Genomic DNA, 641 nt, shown 5'->3' on the forward strand with positions numbered 1-641 from the left:
CGCTCCGCTCCTCGTCCAGCATGAGCACCATCTCCTTCAGCTCCACGTTCTCCCGCAGGAGGGTCTCCTGCCTCGCCTCCAGGTCCTTCAGCTTCTGCTGGTACATGCCCACCTCCTTCCACATCACGCTGGCCGTGTGCCTCCCGAAGCGCTGCCATTCCCTCGACAGCTTCTTGCCCTTCTGCCGGTCGTCGTCCAAGAAGCAGCAGAGCTCCCTCAGCTCCTGGTTGTCGTCCTGTAACTTCTGGTTCACCTCCTTCAGCCCGCGGATCTCGTGCAGGTGGAGCTGCAGCCGCCGGTTCACGTCCTTCATCAAGTTGCCGTGTTCCACCATTAAGTTCATCTTCTCATTCTCCACTTTCCTCAGTCTTTTCACCAGCTCTTCCTTGCTCCACCTCAGCATCTCCTCTTCCGAAATTTTGCTCAGGTCTTCTTTCGACCCTTCCAGGGAATTTTTTGCCATCATCTGTGCCTAGGCAGCGTTGGCTCTCTCCCTCACACGGTAACAAATGGTTCGGGTTATTTTGTTCGCCTGATTTCCTGGGACTAAAATTCACTGCAGCATCTCGGGGAAGAAATATTATAGTTCTCTGAACCTTGGACAAGGAAGAAGAGCAACGCCGGACTGGAAAATCTGCTCC

The 641-nt window shown here is 54.6% G+C and overlaps 1 protein-coding gene across 1 annotated transcript; it reads right to left on the reverse strand.

The window, feature by feature from the left end:
* Positions 1-4: 4 nt before the first annotated feature.
* Positions 5-466, reverse strand: LOC104517200 (coiled-coil domain-containing protein 85C-like; the record flags this gene model as incomplete). Its single annotated transcript, XM_010161780.1, has 1 exon — positions 5-466. A coding segment is annotated over exon 1 (462 nt), but the record flags the coding sequence as incomplete, so codon positions are not given.
* Positions 467-641: the final 175 nt, after the last annotated feature.

Source organism: Eurypyga helias, unplaced genomic scaffold (assembly GCF_000690775.1).
Source record: "Eurypyga helias isolate BGI_N326 unplaced genomic scaffold, ASM69077v1 scaffold46351, whole genome shotgun sequence".
NCBI lineage: Eukaryota > Metazoa > Chordata > Aves > Eurypygiformes > Eurypygidae > Eurypyga > Eurypyga helias.